The sequence below is a fragment of the Ovis canadensis genome, chromosome 2, assembly GCF_042477335.2.
Source record: "Ovis canadensis isolate MfBH-ARS-UI-01 breed Bighorn chromosome 2, ARS-UI_OviCan_v2, whole genome shotgun sequence".
NCBI classification, from domain to species: domain Eukaryota; kingdom Metazoa; phylum Chordata; class Mammalia; order Artiodactyla; family Bovidae; genus Ovis; species Ovis canadensis.
The window spans coordinates 223,553,712-223,573,058 of NC_091246.1; the positions used below are offsets into that span (position 1 = coordinate 223,553,712).

The window sequence follows — 19,347 nt, forward strand, 5'->3', positions numbered from 1 at the left end:
CGCCTGAATTTCTGCATTTCTCACCCCCTCCCACCTAATGCTGAGACTGCTGGTCTGGGAATCACACTTTCAGTTGCAGTGAAAGGACATAAATCACGACAGTGTACAAGGAGCTTCCTAATAAAACAGCTAGTAAGGGTTGACTGTGACTTACCGCTTGCCCAATCCAGTGACTTCCTCTCCATTCTCATCCTTCCTGACGTCTCAGAACCTCAAGGGGATACAGATTACTTCCCTTTTTACAATAGTCTTTACTATGGATAAAGGCTAAAGGTGTGCTTTTCTTGTGATCCTGCTGAATTTACGTTTTTTAGGGTTGTCCTGTTGAAAATACAGATCTAGATTCCTTGCCATTTCCTGTGTCTCAGAGAACTCACTGTGGCAGAAATGGAAGAGAAGGCAGGCATCCTGACTTCCACGCCAGCCTGCCAGTCACCTTGACCCTTCTCACTTGTTGTGTTGGTCATGCATTTTGTAGATTTCTGATAGTCTTTCTTTGAGCATTTCTTTTATATTTACTATTTTTGTACTGCTTGCAGTTGTATACAGCTAATCACAGGGCTCCCCAGGTGACCCAGTGGTAAAGAATCCACCTGCCAAGCAGGAGCCATGAATTCAGTCCCTGGGTCAGGAAGATCCCTGGAGAAGGAAGTGGCTACCCACTCCAGTATTCTTGCCTGGGAAATCCCATGGACAGAGGAGCCTAGCGGGCTACAGTCTATGGGGTCGCAAGGAGTCGAACACAACTGAACTGAGCAACTGAACAACAGCAGCGGCTAATAGCAGAGATCAGAGCACGTCACTCTCCATGTCCTATACTTTTGCCTTCTGGTTCTTTAAATCCTTCTGTTGAGCCGTTTTCACAGCATTTGGGATCAGCTTTAAATTTTTGCATTAATTCAGTCGTCTCTGTTTTTATCTCCACTGTTCTCACTAGTGTTTAGTGTACATACAGCTGCCTTTCATGGAAGATTTGCGCCAGTACATGTTTTCATCCTTGAAAAATAACAGGAAATGCACTCCCACAGGTGAGTTTATTTCCATTTTGCTCACTGATTTGCTCTAAACAGACTGGGGGAAACCACCTGTCTTTAGTCATGTTTGGGGGCTAGGATTTCACAGGGTGGGATTATAGTTGACCTTTGAACACTGAAGAGGTTTGGGGTACTCCCCCTCAAGTTGAAAATCCATGTATAACTTTACAGGGCCTTCAGTATTCACAGATCTGTATCTGTGGATTCAACCAATCTCAGATTGTATAGAAATGTACGTATTTACTTGTAATCCACATGTGAGTGGATCAGAACAATTCAAACCCATGTTGTTCGAGAGTCAACTGTAGTTGGATTCCAATCACAGTGGTATATGGTGATGATGGAAGGTGATTTTTTTCCCCAATAGTAGGGATAGGTTTGTTCCAAACATTCTCCAGCATCCGCCTTCTGACTTAGAGGTTGTGTCTAGGGAGCAGTTTAATGGAAATGGATGTACATTCTCTAATTATGAGCAGAGGATTTGTCTTTTGGTGCAGTGAATTGACACATAGTATCAAACTTGTGACTGGTGTCCTACATAAAATATAATGTAACTTTAACCATACTTTTCTCTTTGCCCTTTCTTCCTAGTTCACATTTTCAGTCCACGTCCTATTGCTCCTTATTGCCAGGAGCTTAATGAGAAGAGGCCTCTATTAAGCATCTGGCTGCAGATGTCAGGATGCTACATACAGTGATTCTTACACACATAGATCCTGTCTTCCGTAAACCTCACAGTTTAAGACAATTACCATAAGATATAATAGTGGGCTGAAATAGGGAATGTACCAAAAAGAACACAGAATGATGAATAGATGTTTTAGTTGACAACTTTAAATCTGCCTTGGTGTAGGATGAGGGAGCTGTGAAGTGAGTTCACAACTGGGTGCTCTCTGTATGTTGGGAGCAGGGTGTGGGAGAAGAGCCAAGAATCAAATCCACCATGTAGAGTCAGGCATGGACTTGAATGTGTAGAAGATGCCAGTGTACTATAATATTCAGTCTTTTCCTCTTGATAATTCCAAACTTTAAATGAGAAGAACATTTAAAAAAGAGAACTTTGTTGAGAGATAACCTAATAGATATAAATCACTCGGGATCGAAAACGTTACTTTTCGATCTGTTGATTAATTTCCTGTGAGTTGACACTTTTGTTTGCATTTGCTCCATTGGAAAAACAGATCATTAAAGCTGTTTGACATATTTCCCAAGTCAACATTTATGTAAGGGTGTGTGAGGCCAGCGTGGTCTGGCCTGATACTAGCCTGGAGTAGCAGATGGAAATCGCTGAATATTCACCCACACAGTTACCACCTCCTTCTTATTGCCAGGTGGACCCTGCAGCCGTCAGTGTGAGATGGTGCCTGAAACCTCCATTAGAAAGTGAAAAAATGGAACAGAAATGTCTCATGATAAATGTCTGTATGCTCATTCCTTTTGTAGTAGCTGTCTGAAAGGGATGTTTGAAAGGTGAAGAACAGAAGTATAATAAACTCTGAGGAACTGCTTACTCTTTTCTGCCTTTTGCCTAGTGGCTGTGAATGATCCCAAAATAGCACTTCAGCTTTTTAACAGCTGAACTGCCATATGAATCAGCAGAATGAAAGTTCCTTGTGGTAATTTAGGTAGAAGCATTTTGGGGAGAGTTGCTTTGGGCTCTGCCATTTTTATTGACCTCGTAGATTTTTACTGGGAAGAACTTGCTTACTATCTGGTATCTGACAGACATAAAGAAGAGAACACCATGTTTCTGCTCTCAAAGATCCTTAGAATTTGCCTGGAGTGGGGTAAGACATGTTTGCAGGACATTTTTCCAAAGAAGACATACATATGAATGCCCTGCAGACACATGAAAAGATGCTTGACATCACTAATCATCAGGGCAGTGCAAGTTAGAACCACATCTGTCAGAATAGCTATCATCAAAATGACAACAAATAACATGCTCCTGAGGATATGGAGAAAAGGGAAACCCAGTGCACTGTTGTTAGAATGTAAATTGGTGCAGCTACTATGGAAAACAGTATGGAAATTTCTCAAAAAATTAAATTTTTACCATACTATCCAGCACTTCTGATTCCTAATATTTTCCCACAGAAAACATAAACACTAACTCAAAATAAGATATATGTATGCCTGTGTTCATTGCCACGTTATTTACTACAGCCAAGATATGGGAGCAACTTAAATGTCCATCAGTAAATGAATGAACAAAGATGTGATACACACACACACACACACACACACACACACACACACACAGAGTGGAGTATTACTCGGCTATAAAAAAGAATTAAATCTTGCCATTTGCAGCATGGATGAACCTAGAAGGTATATTGGGTGGGTTTTTCGGTTACATTTTATGGAAAAACCTGAACAAACTTACTGGCCAACCCAGTATTATTCCAGGTAAAATAAGTCAGACAGAGAGAGAAATACAGTATGATTTCACTTAGATGTGGAGTCTAAAAAACAGATGAGCACACAAAGCAGAAACAGACTCATAGACACAGAGAGCACACTGGGGTTGCAAGAGGGAAGTAGAATATGAGGATGAGTGTAACAGGCGAGACTGACCAGAGGTAGAGACTTTTAGTTGCAAAATAAGTCACAGGGATAAAACACTTCTCACATTGTGAATATAGCCAGTCTGTCAGTTCAGTCACTCAGTTGTGTCTGACTCTTTGCAACCCCACGGACTGCAGCACACCAGGTTTCCCTGTCCATCACCAACTCCTGGAGCTTGTTCAAACTCATGTCTATTGAGTTGGTGTTGCAATCCAACCATCTCGTCCTCTGTCATCCCCTTTTCCTCCTGCCTTCAGTCTTTCCCAACATCAGGATCTTTTCCAGTGAGTCAGTTCCTTGCATCAGGTGGCCAAAGTATTGGAGCTTCAGCTTCAGCATCAGTTCTTCCAATGAATAATCAGGATTGATTTCCTTTAGGATTGACCACTTGGATTTCCTTGCAGTCCAAGGGACTCTCAAGAGTCTTCTCCAACACCACAGTTCAAAACCATCAATTCTTCAGTGCTCAGCTTTCTTTATGGTCCACCCCTCACATCCATATATGACTACTAGAATATAGTCAATCATATTGTAATAACTTTGTATGGTGACAGATGGTAACTAGATTTATTATGTTGGTGATTTTGTAATGTTCAGAAATAGTGAATCACTTCATTATACACCTGGAACTAATGAAATGTAGATCAATTCTACTTCAATTAAAAAAAGATATGCGTGCAGGTCTGTGTGATTAATGCCGTGAGATTTGTGAGAGGAAAGAACTCTGTCTGCCTTGAGAACTTGTAAAATAATCCCCTCCCTCTGGTCCAATGACGTCTTCCTGTTAAGTTGGTATACTCCAATACAGGTTATGTTAAATCCTTATAAAGCTGATGTTTCATTACCAAAGGAATGTTTTTAATGTTTTTCTCCTTTGCCAGTCACTAGTTTTTTTAATGTCAACTCGAGGGTTTCCCTGGTGGCTCAGACAGTAAAGAGGCTTGCTGCAATGCAGGAGACCTGAGTTCGATCCCTGAGTGGCGGCGATCCCCTAGAGAAGGAACTGGCACTGTAGTATTCTTTCCTAGAGAATTCCATGGACCGAGGTGCCTGATGGGCTACAGCTCATTGGATCTCAAAGAGTCAGACACAGCTGAGTGACTGACACTTCACTTTTTCCATAAATAGCCAATATTTTGAATTACCATATGGAAGGTGGGTTTTCTTTGACTGTGGTGCATTCCTCTAGAGCACTTTTGATAGATAACCCGTTGTCAGAAGTTCATCAATTGGTAGACCTTGGAAGTACCTAAGAGACCAGCTCTCTTTGCCAGTAAGAAAACAGGCTTAGGTTAAATGACTTAGATAACTGGAGAGTGCTTTTGGCAGGGCCAGGACTGTCTATCCTGCCAATGTCGCTGTGAACATCTGTGAATGGAAGGCATTTGTTTGGGAGACTAATGGAACTAATCACTGCTTCTTTTTGCTGCTTTGTCTGTCCTTGTCTTAGAGGCACAGCTGAGTGCTGTTGATGCTTTGATTGACTCCATGAGCTTGGTGAAGAAAGATGAAGAGGAGGGCACCATTGAAGACTTATTTCCAACCAGCAAAATCCCAAATCCTCAATTCCAGAGACTGTTTCAGGTGAGAGAGGAAAGATGAACCTATCATAGACTTTTTTTTTTTTCAGATGAAAGAGAGCAGAGTGAAAAGTTAGGGCAATTGGCTGGTTCAAGTCAAATCAAGAGCTCAGTTGCTCTGTTTAATGAAAGTTTAACACCTTTCTCTTCCTACTGAAAAGTGATTAAAAAAATCTTCTGAACTTTTAGAAAGAAAGAAGTAAAGTTCAGATGTTCTTAAATATTTTTTTCTGGGAGAAGGCTAGATTTTTGGTTTTGTGTCTTAATTAGGAGGGCAAAATAAAAAGCAGATTCTTTTATATATACATATAAATGTATATATATATATAAACAGTTTCCTCCTGTGTTTTATGTGAATGAGACTTTTCCTTGTTTTTTAATATTCAAATAGTAGGGGAGTTTTTAGGGACTGTGTAGTGTATAACCTTGACTTCCCTGATAGCTCAGATGGTAAAGCATCTGCCTACAGTGCGGGAGACCAGGGTTCAATCCCTGGGTCGGGAAGATCTCCTGGAGAAGGAAATGGCAACCCACTCCAGTATTCTTGCCTGGAAAATCCCATGAATGGAGGAACCTGGTAGGCTGCAGTCCATGGGGTTGCAAAGACTCGGACATGACTGAGCAGAAGTGTTAGAAGTCAGATAGAGAGGTTATAGTATGAACTGATTAAATAGTAACTTAAGAAAAATTTTAATTTCTGAATCTTGGTCCAAAGGAATTAGAAGATGGAGACTGGATTAAAGGAAACTGGGAGCTTGGTAAGGGAGCTGAGTTATATGATGGAAGGGGAGGAATGGACCAGTGATAAAGGTTGGTCCCAGTCCTGGAATAACCTGGTGACAGCAGGACATAGACATCTCTGAACCCCACAAAGGTGTAGAAAGTCACCAGCAGCTTCTCCCCAAAGGGAGTGGAGGGCCTACTCTTACGACAGGTGGGGAGAGGCAGGGAGGTGGGAGTGGAGTCTTCGTATTGGGGGTCCATTGATTGTCCCTTTGACTCATTTCTCAAAGCATCCTTAACTGATTCAAGTCCATGTTAGGGCCTGTTATGATTTTATGGGCTCTTCTACTCAAAAGAAGCTGCCTAGTGTTTTGATACTAGGCGATTTCCTTTAAACTTCCTTTAAAAAAAACTCTTTTGTTCTAAAATCAGTACTGTGAAGCTTAACAGGTCAGGCTTTGACTCAGTAAGTACTTTTGTATTCTAAGTATAATCAAGTATAGATTACTTGTATAAATTCCTTTGCTGTCTTTGACAGGTGGACTTCAAGACCTGCTGCTTTTGACAAATGGCTGTTGCCACTTGACAGAGAAGGGAGAAATAGATTAGTTAGTATGGAAAGCTTGCAAAAACAGGTCACTGTGGTGAAAAAATAGGAACTTCTAATACTTGGTAGATTTATCAAGGGTGGGTACTATAATCTTCAACAAATATTTGTTGGATCAGTTGAACAGATGCAAGCCATAAATGCAGGCATTGTTATCTTTTAAAGCTTTAAGAACTGGCAACTTTGATTTTTACAACCTGCTAACTTTGTTTTCTTTTGTGGGGGTGAGTTTTTAATATGGCTTATCTGTATAAAGAAATATCATTACTGGGGTATTTATAAATTGAATTCACTTTTTCTAAAACAAATATTGTACTCCTAGTGTATCATTTGCTGAAGATACTGGAAACTCACTTGAAAGGACTCCTGCAGAGGAGTGAAAGAGACTAGAGAGAAGAGAGAAATAGAGTAGAGGAGTAAAATTCATAGGCTCAACAGTGGTGGGGTACAAAATGCTATGGGAATAAGAGGAAGGAGAGATTCTTGCAAGTGAGTGAGTTAGGAAGATTTCATGGGGGAATAAACCTGATGGGTGATGTGATGAGAGCATGCCAGGCAAAAGAAGTAGCACATGGAAAAACGAGAACACAAGAAGTGTGATGTATTTAGGGATCCACAAAGAGTTCCATTTGGCTGGGAAATAGGCTCTACGGGAGAACAATGGGAAAGGTGGCAGGTAGCAGGCAGGTCATGAAGAACCAGTAGTTTGGGTTTCTGTCCCATAGACAGTGGGTAATCAGTAAAGGCTGTTGTCAGTAGGCAGGTGACGTGCATTTTAGAAAATAGGTCTGATGGTGGCACGGGAGATGGGCTAGAGACCAGTTAGGAGACCTGCAGTGGCCCCTAGGAAGACTTGAGTTACAGCAGTGACAGAGAGTAGAAAAGAGAAAATTGAGAAGCTAGAGTGGATAGAATTTAAGGGGTTGGGGGGTGGCTGATGAGAAATAGAAATTGAAGAAGACAGAATCCTGACTTGGGGTGATGTCACCATGAATTAGGATAAGGAATATAGAACGAACAGATAGCAAAGGTAGTACATGTATTCTTGCAGGTGTTCAGTTTGAGTTATCTGTCAGCTATTCCAGTACAGACACTCAGGGGGAAGTTGGAGATAGGCGTGCAAAGCCCAGGAGAGCCTTCAGGACTGAATGTCTATACATTTGAGAGCCCTCCTCATTGAGACAGAAGCAGAAGTGAATGATGTCACCTGGGAGAATGCTGAGTGACGAGGGCAGAGAATGAAGTCCTGAACACCAGTGTGACTGGACCACTGGGGAGAGACGGGAAGGCTGCTAATCAGTGCTCCTACTCCCCCCGCCTGCCGCCCCCCACAAGCTCAGAGAGGCAGAAAGAACTAGAAGGGTGTTGGAGTCAGATGTTGCGCAGTGGTGAAGAGAGCTGAGCCAGGCAAAGGGCCTCTGGGGTTTGTAGTGATGTCTGATGACTTCAAGCACCCGGTGGCAGTGGAGTGATGGGGCAGGAGCCAGGTTACAGAGCCTGGAGGAGAAAGCCGCACTGATGAAGGGGAAGAGAGAGAGGAACCAGGAAGCTACAGGACAGGAGGAGGTAGGGCCCAGGAGGACTTTTCTTTTTTTTCTTTTAAAATGTCTTATAACTAAGGGTGAATGAGCTGGGAGTAGAGGGCAGAAGGGAGGAGACGTTAGTAATCAACTCCTTGGCAGGAGGAGTTAATTTAATTCTAACTTTAGAAAGAAATGCAGAAAAATACCCTTTGTCAAGAGTACAGTTACTACTGCCTTTTAAATAATTGATACTTGGTTGCTAAAATCAACATATTAGTAACTTACGATCTAGCCATGTGGCCTGAAGTTGTTGTTGTTGTTTTTTTTCTGCTGCTGCTGCTAAGTCGCTTCAGTCGTGTCCGACTCTGTGCGACCCCAGAGACGGCAGCCCACCAGGCTCCGCCGTCCCTGGGATTCTCCAGGCAAGAACACTGGAGTGGGTTGCCATTTCCTTCTCCAACGCATGAAAGTGAAAAGTGAAAGGGAAGTCACTCAGTCGTGTCTGACTCTCTGCAACCCCATGGACTACAGCCTACCAGGCTCCTCCGTCCATGGCATTTTCCAGGCAAGAGTACTGGAGTGGGGTGCCATTGCCTAGTCTTTTTCAAATTGTAAAAATCACATAAAGGAAAATAATTGCTTAAAGGAGAAATTAAGTAGACTGAGGACTGAGATCTCAGTGTCTTGGCTACTGAAAAGAGTCACTTTCTCATAACCTGTTTTTTTTTTTTAATAAATTGATCTTTTTTTAATTGAATTTTTACCCTACTGAGCCTTATTTAAAATGTGACCTTTGAGAAAACATGAGTTTGATGGTTTTGAACATCACTTGTGGGTTCCTTATTACTGACTTAAGGATAATGATACTATTTGAAAGAATTGCCTAGAATTCAGTTCTTTCCCCAAAAATGTCACAGCTAGAATCTCCCAGAGTATTTGAGAGGTAGTGTGCTGTGTTGGGTGCTGGATTTCTGCTTACTTCTTTAGGGCTTTCTAAATTGTTTTAGGTATTTTAATGACTGACCTGAGGGAGAGCATGGTGAATTGTAAATTATTCATGAGAAGGTCAGGGTAGATTCACAGAGTTTGAGATCTTTTTTGGTTTCCCCTTTTGCTGTGCATTAAACAGGCCCAATGTCATTGATGCACCAGGGAAAGTAATCAGGAAAAAGGAAATCAGGACTCTGAAACAATGAACTTAATAGGAGAAGGCAGGCTTGGGGTTGGTCTGTTGAAATCAGGGAGCAGTACATGAAATTTCCAGAGGAAATTGGTATTTAATTCCTACCTTGGGGTTTTCTTAATTTGTAGAATATTGACTCTGATGATATTTACTACTTAAGCCCAAGTATCTATTTTTTTAGAACTAAGAAGTCTAGCTTCCATTTTCGACAGGGTAGGAAAAACAATACATATATACTTTGTGGTATGAAACAGTAATTTTAAAATTGTAGGAGCTATTCAGTTCCCTGGTTTTTTCCTTCACAGTTACTAACATATAAATTGTTTAAAAAAGTGGGAATAGGAGTTTTGTTCTCCAGCCTAATTTTGTAATTATCCTCTAGCAAGGGGATAAAACATCACTATATTCATAAGTTTCACTTTTTCTTTTTTTTCCTAAATGGTTACTTCATTCTTTGATGACATTCCTGTGTTCCTTTTAGAGTATTTACTTTTCTGGGCAGATAACAGTACTTTGCCAAGGCCTGGCTTCCTAGTCTGAGAGCAGTTATCAGTGATTGAATGGAAGTGGCCTGCTGTCTGGGTTTCCACTTGTGTGAGCAATGGAGAACCTGTCCTGGCCTTGACCTTGGCCTTGACCTTGGCCCCACTCCTGGTGCAGCTTCCTGAAACCTCTGTCAACAGCTGGAGTTCTGAAGAAGAGCACCGTATTCACTCAGCCAGTATCTGTTAGGTGCTTATCATGTTGGGGTGCCATTTTCAGCACTTGGGATTCAGCAGTAAATAAGGCCAGCAGTGTTTCTACTTTCAGGGGGAAAGTGGAGGTAATAAGTAAACTGAAAGGTTGATAAGGTAATTTTAGATAATGATAAATACTATACAAAATATAAGATCAAGTTCACGATAGAGAATGATTGGGTGGTAAAATGAGGGTAAAGTTCTCCTTCATAGAGTGTCAGGGGAAGCCTGTCAGAAGAGGTGATAAGTGAGCAAAGAACAGAATGATTTTAAAAGGGCCAGCTCCATTGAGATCTAAGGGAAGGCAGAAGAGGCCGAGGGAGCCTTACACATGGGACCTAAAGTCTGGAGAGAGCTAGTCTTGCGTGGAGGAGGAGGAGCCCAGGCTAGTTGGGTTGTGGTGAGTAAGGAGGAGAGAGGCAGTCAGCGGCTCTGTTATGGTTGGCTCCAGGCAGGAGAGCCATGAGGGTGGACATGGGAAGACCAGTTAGAAAGGGGCTGTGGGAGGGGTGCAGGTGCCTGGACAAGAGTGCTGTGGTAGAGATGGATGGAAGTGAGAGGATGACTTGAGGAGGTTTGAGAGAGACCTCTGGTGTCATCTCTTGCACAGTATTCCTGGGACTCACTGAGCACCTACCCTTTAGCACCTGATTCATCCAGCTTGTGTTGTTTTCTAAGATGGTACAAGGGAGAAAGCACAGCATGCTGAAGGGAGGTAAAAGGATTATAGCTGAAAGGTTATACTCCCAAATTATCAGAGGCTGAGGAAACCCCATATATCCTTCAGGAAGCCAGAGCAGCGGACTCTTTTTGTGGGATGAGGCTCTTTTCCAGGAGGGTGTCAGCTGACGGTGCTGCTAGGCTGGGATCTGTTTTATGGTTGCTTTCAGACATTACCAGCGTCCTGCTAAGCAGGGCGGTTCTGGGTCTGCCTGCTTTGCTGTCTTTCACTAGTGGTAGGAATCTTGTAGCCCTCCCAAGCTACAGATGGAGGATCACTGGTCAGCTGTGTGTGGTGACCATGTCTCCGTTTCATAGTCCTTACTCCTCTTCCACAGTGTCTGCTGCACAGAGCTCTCCATCCCCAGGAGCCTCTGCCCCCCATTCAGCAACACATTTTGAGTATGCTGGATCCCCCCACCGAGGTGACAGCTAAGGGTCAGGTTCCTGTCTCCAAAATAAAGACCCTCTTCCCTCTGACGGAAGTCATCAAGAAAAAGAACCAAGTGACTGGTCAGGACCTTTTCCAAGATAAGTAAGTACTCAATGGAGTTGTGTGTGAGGTTGGAGCCCAGAAGACTGGTGGTGGTCTTAGAGGGGCTCTGTCATTAAGGATTGCAACCTGGGTTTGTAGAATCACAAAAGTGGGAGAAAGAAAACTCATGCTTTTTGAGCCTTGCATTGGAAATCCAGCATGGATATGTTTTATCCTGCTTGTGCATCTAGAAATTAGAGCTGCCTTTGGGGTTGTTGACTTTTTGATCCACGTCAGATTCTTAGTGAATTATGCATATATATATATATATATATATATATATATATATGTATATGTATATATGTATATAGGAAGATAAACGATCTTTAAATATCTGCAACTAAATTTTACCATTTTTAAAGTAAGGTACTGGGGATGAGAGGAGAGGGGTGAAAATCATCAAGCTTTTTATTTTGGAGGTAGGCTCTCAGGAGAATATCAGTGAGATTTTTGGAAGGAAAATTGGGAGGAGAATGAGAAACCTGGCCGTCTGCAGCTGTGCTGTTACCGGGTTGATGTGCTTGGTTATACCATTAGTGAGGTAGTTACAGTTTAAGGATTGTAAAATGGTTTTCATGCCCTTACATCAAGCTTTCGGGTAGCTATTGTTTTTTTCTCACACATCAGAGTCTGTTTAGAATTATATCAGTTTCCATTCAAAGCAGAACACAAACAAACCTTAGGCTGTTCTTATCCAGAGTTATTTGGGTGTATGACATTGAGAGTCCCTTGGACTGCAAGGAGATCAGCCCTGGGTGTTGTTTGGAAGAAATGATGCTAAAGTTGAAACTCTAATACTTTGGCCACCTCGTGCGAATAGTTGACTCATTGGAAAAGACTCTGATGCTGGGAGGGATTGGGGGCAGGAGGAGAAGGGGGCGACAGAGGATGAGATGGCTGGATGGCATCACTGACTCGATGGACGTGAGTCTGAGTGAACTCCGGGAGTTGGTGATGGACAGGGAAGTCTGGCGTGCTGCGATTCATGGGGTTGCAAAGAGTCAGACAGGACTGAACAACTGAACTGAACTGATAACATTGATTTCACCAGGTTTTGGTCTGATTATTGGTAACTTTTCCCCCCCACATCAAAATGATCTACTCATTTTTGTAGGTTGTATGCTGAGATCACAATTATTTTTTAGATCACAATTTTTTTTTTCCTTTTTCTTTGATTTCCTTCCCACAGCTGTGTCATTATTGACAAAGTTTCATTTGTCAGTACCTGATTGGAGCAGTATTGAGTAATTTCCAGAAATCTTCACAGGGTTCTGTAAAGTGTTAATTCAGTGAATTATCTTCCAAGTTAAAAAGACATCTTTGCATTTTCTGTGGCTTTTTAGAGGCTACTACCTCAAGCTTGGTCAGAATTGGAGGAAAAAAAAATCCTAGGGTTTAAAGATTCTATCGTGTGCATTTCTAACACATCTGGAGAATTTTGTGTTTCTCTTTAGTCTGCTGTGCCTTTTTCTACATCAGAAGACTGTCGCTAAAAACCCTCTTTCCCTCTGCTAGCTACCTCTGGATTCCTCACGTCTCAGAACAGTCAATAAAACTCTGAGTCCTTTTCTTCCCACGACAGCGCTGCTGTCGCCTCCCAACAGTCATATGGCTATTCTCTCTCTGTTGTAAAGCTCTCTTTCATGATCTTGATTACCTTCGTGTGTTGTGGGAAGGAAATGGGCCATTTCCCACTCCTCCTGTTGATTAAAATGTAAATTAGCTGGTTAAAAAAAAAAAAAAGAACATACCACTGAGACCCAGCGCCTGAAGACTGTTGTTCTGTGATTTGATCCCTGCTTGTTCTTTGCTCCCTTAAAGGTTCGGTGTGCCACCCAGCCAAGTGAGCTGCCTGGGACCAGAGAATAATCTTGCTCACACACACCTACTCACACTCCACGGCTCTAGTCTTCCTTCTCAGAAATCTTAGTTTTTAAGAACTGCAGAAACGACACATGTAACAAGTATTTATCGAGCACCTCGTATATTCAGGAATGACTCAGTCCCTTCTGCAAGGTTCTAGACACTCTCAGTTTTTATCATTAAACCCCAATCAGCTTTAGAGGTGGTCTCCCTAAGGGAAAGAGAGATTGCTTACAAAAAGCTATAATTTTTTGTATATTCGACGTCCCTGTATCCAGGGTACATATTTCCATGATGATGATGGTGATTTCAAAGAAAAAATAGAAGCCCATAATAGGTCAGAACGCCTCGGTTTTCCAGCCCATCTTACCGAAAAACATCTATCTGCCTTCACTTCCTTTCTTCCTGTCTCAGTGGAGGAGGGTACCACATCCTGTCCCAAGTTAATCCTTTCACTTGTATCCTAGGATGCCGTCTTCCATCCTATCTGGTACCTTTCAGTCCACTAATAATTGCTTCCTTCCTTCCTTCTGTAATCTTCAGCTTCTCCCTCTGTACCAACCCCCTTCCCTCCACACATTAACATTTTTATTTCTTTCCTCTAAAAGAAAATGAAATAATCCTCTCAGTTTCCTCCCTCTAATTACTACCTGTTATCATCTTCTTTCCTTCCACAGCCAGGCTTGTTAGAACAGCCCACACTGCTGCTGTTCCCAGCACTTGCTGGCCCAGGCTTATACCTCCACCACATCCCTGCACCTGGCCTCCTGAAAGACACTCGCTGCCAGGTTTGCTTAAGCTTGGCAGTCCTTTTCTTACTTGACCTCTTTGTAACACTTGACATTGTCAGTTATTCTTTCCCTCTTGAAATTCATATATCTTCCTTAACTTCAGCTTCTCCAGATTTTTCTTCTAAACCTTTGACAGCTCCCTCTCAGATTCCTCTGGGGCGGCTTTTCTTTCCCCATGAGTCTTTCAGGTTGATATTTCGTAGGTCTCTTTCTCTGAAAGGGCTGACATTTATTGGATACAGGTATTTTATGGGAGCTTTACGTGTATTATCTGTTTGGATCCTCCTGGCCGCCCTATGAAGTAGGTTCTTTTATTTACTCCATCTTAAAGCTGAAGACCCTGAAGCTTAGAGAAGATAAGAAACTTGCTTCGGATCACAGCTGGTTAAGTGTTAGAGTGAGGATTTAAACGTGGTAGTTCGACCCCAGAGCTTACACTCTCAAGGATTATACTGTGTTGCACATCCTAAAACCTTAATTATTTCACATATGGGTCTTCACAAATAACTGAACACCTGTCTATCCTAAAATATTTCCATCTTATCCACTGGATCTTATCCACTGGATCTTAACTGTCTGCAAATAACTCAAGGTCAATATGTCCAGAAATTACTTTATCACCTTCTTTCTCTTTCCACACTCCTTTCAGCCCCCCTCTTCATGTTATTATTTTCAGTTTTTTAGTGAATGACACCTAATTTCTTCTAGGGAGTCATCCCTTTTCTTCACTTTCCACATCTAATTGGTTTACCAGGTTGTATTAGATTTACCTCAAGTTCACTCCTTTCACTTCAGGTTAGTATAGTGGCTAATAGCATTGATTTTAGAGTCAGATAGATCTGGAACAAAACTCAAGCATTTCTTTTTAATAGTGGTCAAAATCAGCAAGTTGCTCTATGCCAAGCTGTGATAACAAATACCTGCCTTTTAGGAGAGTAGTTAAAAGTTAGCTGTGGACCCCTTACTGTGTGCTTAAGACAAGGTCAGGCCCTTTTGACTCTTGACTTTGCTCATTTGTAAGAGGACAGTTTATAATAGCTAGCTCAAACGCTTGGCATCATGATTGATGGTGAGCGTTTATTTTAAAAAAAGGTTAGCTCTTCCCAGCATTGCCCACTGCCATTGCTTTTATGTCGGCTTCACTTTAGGCTGCTTTACTGATATAACCCCCTTGGCCAATTTCCCCCATTCCAGGCTTCCCCTTCCAGTTCATTCTGCAATCTGCTATCTGAGTGATTTTTTAGAAAACAAATCTGGTCATATCACTCCCTTGCTTAAAATTCTCTAATGCAGTGATTCTTCATCAGTGTGTGTTTGTGTGTGATGGACCCTTTTATCTTCTAATAAAAACTATGAACCATCTCCCCAGGAAAATGCCCCAACATAATAAATTTTGCATATAATTTTGGGTGGTCACAAATTCCTTGATGTCCTTCTTGGATACTTGATTAAAAACCTTTGCTCTCCTGGCTTTCCATTACCTTCAGCTTCAGGTCAAATTCTGTTACACAAATGAGAAAACCCAGATACACAGAAGGAAAAGAAGTATCTGTCTTACTAACTGGAGAACCACTTTCTGTCCTCAAAGTTTTTATGCCTACAGTTTAGATATTTTCTATCTTTATCTCTCACTACTTCCCAGCTTGTGCCTCATGCCCCAGCCCAATACAGCCTCTCGCTATTCTCTCAAAGAGATGCACTGCTTACCACAATATTTTGTTAATTGCCTGTTTATATATTATCTTTCTTATTTGACTGAACATCTTGAAGGTGGTGATTATGTGTTCTCGTGCTGATACTCAGGCGTGTCTGACCCTCTATGATGTCAAGGACTGTAGCCCACCAGGCTCCTCTGTCCATGAGACTTTCCAGGCAAGAATAGAGTGGGTTGCCATTTCCTTCTCCAACCTTACAGATTATAAGAGTCTATATACATAAAATTTGCTAATCTGCTGCAGAATAGTGGGATAGGACAGATAATTTGCAGATGTCTACTTCCTAGTTTTCTGTATAAAATAAAGATTGCTAATGGTTACAAATTTTAGAACCTAGAGCCTAAGAGTAAATGAACTAAGGTATATGTACTTGTAAATGAACTACAAGGTATATACTGATATATGAAAGAAAATGAGAAAAGGAGAGAAAGCAACAAACTGTCTAGGGCCCCAGCATCCAGACGCAGCAGCTGTTAACGCTTGTGTGTCTGCCGTGACCTTGCCTGGATGATGTGTACTTTCCAGGGCTCAGCTCGTTCTTAGATAACTTGGGGATGAGAGTCATTGCACTTTCCCACTTCAGATAGACATTACGGGTTTAATATTTGTAAATTTCTCATTAATCCTGTTAAGTGATTTAATCTTGAGATTATTAAATGTGTTTTTACTGCTTCCTGCTCTCTTCCGGACTGGCCTTTATCTGCCCAGTTCTGGAGAATTGGTATGTATGTTTTTTCTATTTCTTCCTTCCCTAGAATCTTATTTGGGAGGGTGGGAGAAATTCTTCCATGTGATGTGACCTTGTGTTCTCACAGAACTTAGCTCTGTGTGTTTAACGCTCTTTAATGCTACTGTATAAATTAATTTGTACTTTTGGAAGAGAAAATGCGAATAGTCGATGTATGCATGGTGTTTTTCATCTTGGTGTTTTTCATCTTGGTGTTTTCCTGAGGAACAAACTGAAGCTCAGAGAGGACAGTCACTTACTAGACTCTAAACATACAAAAATTAATACAGAGTCAGTACCTTCAAGAAGGTATAAAACTCCAGGGCTAGCCAGTAGCAAAAACTGAGACTAGAGTCTGGATGTTTTTAATCTGTAGATTTTCCCTGAACCCTGTTATCTTTCTCTTGGGAAGAGCTGGCAAAGATTAACTAAAGTGGCTGTGACTTTTTTTTTTTTTTTTTTTTTAAAGAACTCAAATTCTGATAGAATTTCATGCTTCCTCAGGTTTGTGCATTTTCCCTTGTTTTCGTCAGCAGGGTTTTGTGTGTTTGTTTATTCTGCTTGAAGGAAAGAGCTCTGAATGACTCACCCCTTATCTTTTCTTCACTTCTCAAAGGGAAGAAGGCAAGTGGTAAATGGGAAAGATGTCAACTAGTAAAACTTTTAATTCGTGTCTATAAGACTGTAAGGATGACTTTAGTTCTTTCATCGGGCTGGAAGAGGAGATTCATTATTGAAATATTATTGAATAAGCTAACTTCTGTCATATTTTTCTTTGCTTTACTTTTAAGATAACCTCTTCAAGCCTTACTGTCTGGAAGTTGGGCTTTTGAATAAAAACATCTCATTTAGAATCGTAGTTCTTGGTTACTATTTTCCCTTCTCATTCAGCCATTTCTTGGCAGCTTCTCTTCCCCCAGATTGACTGTTTGTCTGGGAGAAAAATCTTCATGTCTGTCTGTTCTGTAGCTTAAGTAAGATTACGGGCAGAGTCTTTGGATCTTTCTTCTCCTTTGCAATTAACCTGACCTCCTCTCGACTTTAAGGCAGCCTGTTAAAGCCAGCCTGTTACTTGAGGCAAGATGTTTGATACACTTCTTTGGAGTCATCGTTCCCTTATCACACAGATGCTTTTGCACTCTCTTAGCATATTACACAAAACACAATTAGGTTTATAAAGGAACACATTAAAAGTTTTCTTTTGAAAGTGGTTTTTTATAGTTTAAGACTTCTTTAAGACCATGCTCTTGCACATTTAATTAAGGATTGTCTAGTAAGTTTTGACACCTGTAAGTAGGAGCTTATAAAACTCTCATACATGATGAAGAAGATAGATTATTAGACACAAAGGTCTTCTGTGTATCTGGAAAGCTAATATTACTAGCTATCAATTCTCAGGTAGAAACCAGCAAATAATAGCCAAAGGGTAAATGGGTTTTGTGCTGAAATGTGAAGTTTTCATTTCCTATACTTGCAGTTTCATCTTTTGAAACGGCTTTGTGATGCGACTGCTAATTAAAGCCCAGGCCCCGCTGTAGTTGGTTGGTTTGTCAGGAGCTTGGAGGCTGGGAAGGGGAGGCAGCTGCTTGTAAAGGAAGACTAAGTGTGGCTACTTGTTTTTGATTCTTTAAAAATAAATTGATACTTTTCACATCAGCACTCTGGGTTTTGTATTCGTTCTATTTTAAGGGGAGGAAAAAGCCATTTACTTCTTTTCCAGTCATGAAGAGGGACCCACCTGTAAAAGACTGAAGACCGAGGAGGAGGAAGCCCGCTTCAGTGTCTCCAGTCTGGCCGAAGGCACTGTCACCTGTGTGAGCGGAACTTCCCTGCTGTGCTCGCCTCTTTTGGGAAAGTTGGGACTTGGGGAGTTGGCATCAATTTCTGCTAGTCCTTTAATGTAGCACTTTCTCTGGTCCTTTCAGTGTATAAGCCATGTTTGTCCATCCCATTTCCATTCTTCCTTTCTTCTTTTAATTATTGTCAATGAATCACCTATAGGATAATTTATATGATATGTAGTATCAATACATAGAGCACTGTATAGAGCATGACACATCACTTAGGTAAAAGTTTTTCTGGTGACTTCATTTTGCAGCTTTCTGTTCAGTCACAATGGTAGGATAAGTGGGGGCTTAGTGATAGGCATCTTATCTCCAAGTATATTAGCTTTAAGAGTATAAGTCTCGTTTCCTTTCTGATGTACAACTCACTAGTTTAGGGTTTCTCCAAACCATGTATCCTTTGACACTTGAGATCTTTAACGGAATGGTTTTTGGAGCTTGAACATATTGCCTTATTTTAAGTGACATTTTTTTGAATCAGTGAATCTTATGTTCTTTACTACTAGCCGAAAGACTGGAAAGGGTAGCTAGTATTAGGGCGTGCCTTTTCCCCTCCTGAAAAAGCAATGCTACAGAAAAACTGAATGTCTAAAAAATTATTTGGATTTTAGTGCAATATCTTTATAGTAAAGGCGAAAAAAAATCATGACCTTTTTTATTCTCGGAGCTCTTCTGATGTTATACTAGAGCAAACTGGAAATCCAAGTACTTTTGTACCAGCATTTACCAGCCTTTATAGAATCCCATTGTCTTCTCCCCCTTGAGCTCAAATTTAGCCCCTATTAATTAAGGTTGAGATCAGAAGTTGAGAGACACAGGCATGATCAGAAAGTGCCATACAGCGTGGCAGAGACTTTTGTCTTTGAAACTCTCCCACCTAGCACTGATTTGTTTTTATTTTGGGGCCATGTTTATTTTGGGCATGTTTGAATAGTCTACCAAGATTTCAGTGCCACAGGTTTGATCAGCAGCAGTCCCCAGAAAGGACAGTTCAGTGAATCAGGGCATCAGGGTATCAGTTCCTGTGTTATCTTAGTGGGACAAAGATACTCTGAACTGACCCTGCACCGCAGCATCCTCCCCTTCCTAATTGGTTGGGTGTCAGGATGGACAGGTAGTCTGCCTAGTAAGCTAGGCTGCCTGGTGCCTCTGGCGTCAGACTTCTGACCCCTCTGGAATGAAGTCAGTTTGCATGAG

The 19,347-nt window shown here is 41.4% G+C and overlaps 1 protein-coding gene across 1 annotated transcript in view; it reads left to right on the forward strand.

Moving 5' to 3' along the window:
* The window catches only part of XRCC5 (X-ray repair cross complementing 5), an 85,957-nt gene that overhangs the window by 30,294 nt on the left and 36,316 nt on the right, over positions 1-19,347 (forward strand). The window contains exons 12-15 of the mRNA XM_069574508.1: positions 938-1,028; positions 5,053-5,186; positions 11,014-11,210; positions 18,027-18,120. Coding sequence (XP_069430609.1) covers positions 938-1,028; positions 5,053-5,186; positions 11,014-11,210; positions 18,027-18,120 — 516 coding nt within the window. The remainder of the gene's footprint in view (positions 1-937; positions 1,029-5,052; positions 5,187-11,013; positions 11,211-18,026; positions 18,121-19,347) is intronic.